The 577-nt window shown below is 66.9% G+C and overlaps 1 protein-coding gene across 1 annotated transcript in view; it reads right to left on the reverse strand.

Moving 5' to 3' along the window:
• Positions 1–82, reverse strand: part of CLIC3 (chloride intracellular channel 3) — a gene marked incomplete at its 3' end in the record, with an annotated part of 10,149 nt that extends 10,067 nt beyond the window's left edge. Inside the window, exon 1 of the mRNA XM_014529676.1 lies at positions 40–82. Within this exon, the coding sequence (XP_014385162.1) occupies positions 40–82 (43 nt within the window). The remainder of the gene's footprint in view (positions 1–39) is intronic.
• Positions 83–577: the final 495 nt, after the last annotated feature.

The raw sequence follows: 577 nt of genomic DNA on the forward strand, positions 1-577 counted from the left end.
TGCGAGGGAGGCCTGTGCCCCCCGCGCCCAGCCCCGCACCGATCTTGGCGTAGTACTCGTTGAGGTACTCGTTGTACGCCATCTCCATGAGCCCGTGGCCCAGGTTGTAGTTGGGGAAGATGAGGAAGCAGCTCTTCAGGTAACTGTTGACGACCTTCAGGTCCTGGAGGGTCACGGGGTCACAGGGTCACAGGCAGGGCCGCAGCCCTCAGCCTGCCACACCCTGCACACCCCCGGCCACCTTGTCACACCCCCTCACCCCCGTGAGGTCCAGGATGAGGTTCCAGAGAAAGCGCCGGGCCTTGGGGTCCATGCCTGTGGTGGGCTCGTCCTGGGGGGGGCCAGGCTCAGCGGCTGCACCCCTACCTGCCACCTCCCTCCTGGGCTCCCCCGGAAACAAAGGCAGGGCCCCGGCCCCAGGCTCACCAGGAAGACGAAGGCAGGGAACCCGATGAGGGCGATGGCCGTGGACAGCTTCCGCTTGTTGCCGCCGCTGTAGGTGCCGGCCGGCTTGTCCGCGTACTTGGTCAGCTCCAGCTTGTCCAGGGCCCACTTCACCACCTGGGGCGAGAGGAGC

The sequence above is a fragment of the Myotis brandtii genome, unplaced genomic scaffold, assembly GCF_000412655.1.
Source record: "Myotis brandtii unplaced genomic scaffold, ASM41265v1 scaffold691, whole genome shotgun sequence".
Classification (NCBI taxonomy): domain Eukaryota; kingdom Metazoa; phylum Chordata; class Mammalia; order Chiroptera; family Vespertilionidae; genus Myotis; species Myotis brandtii.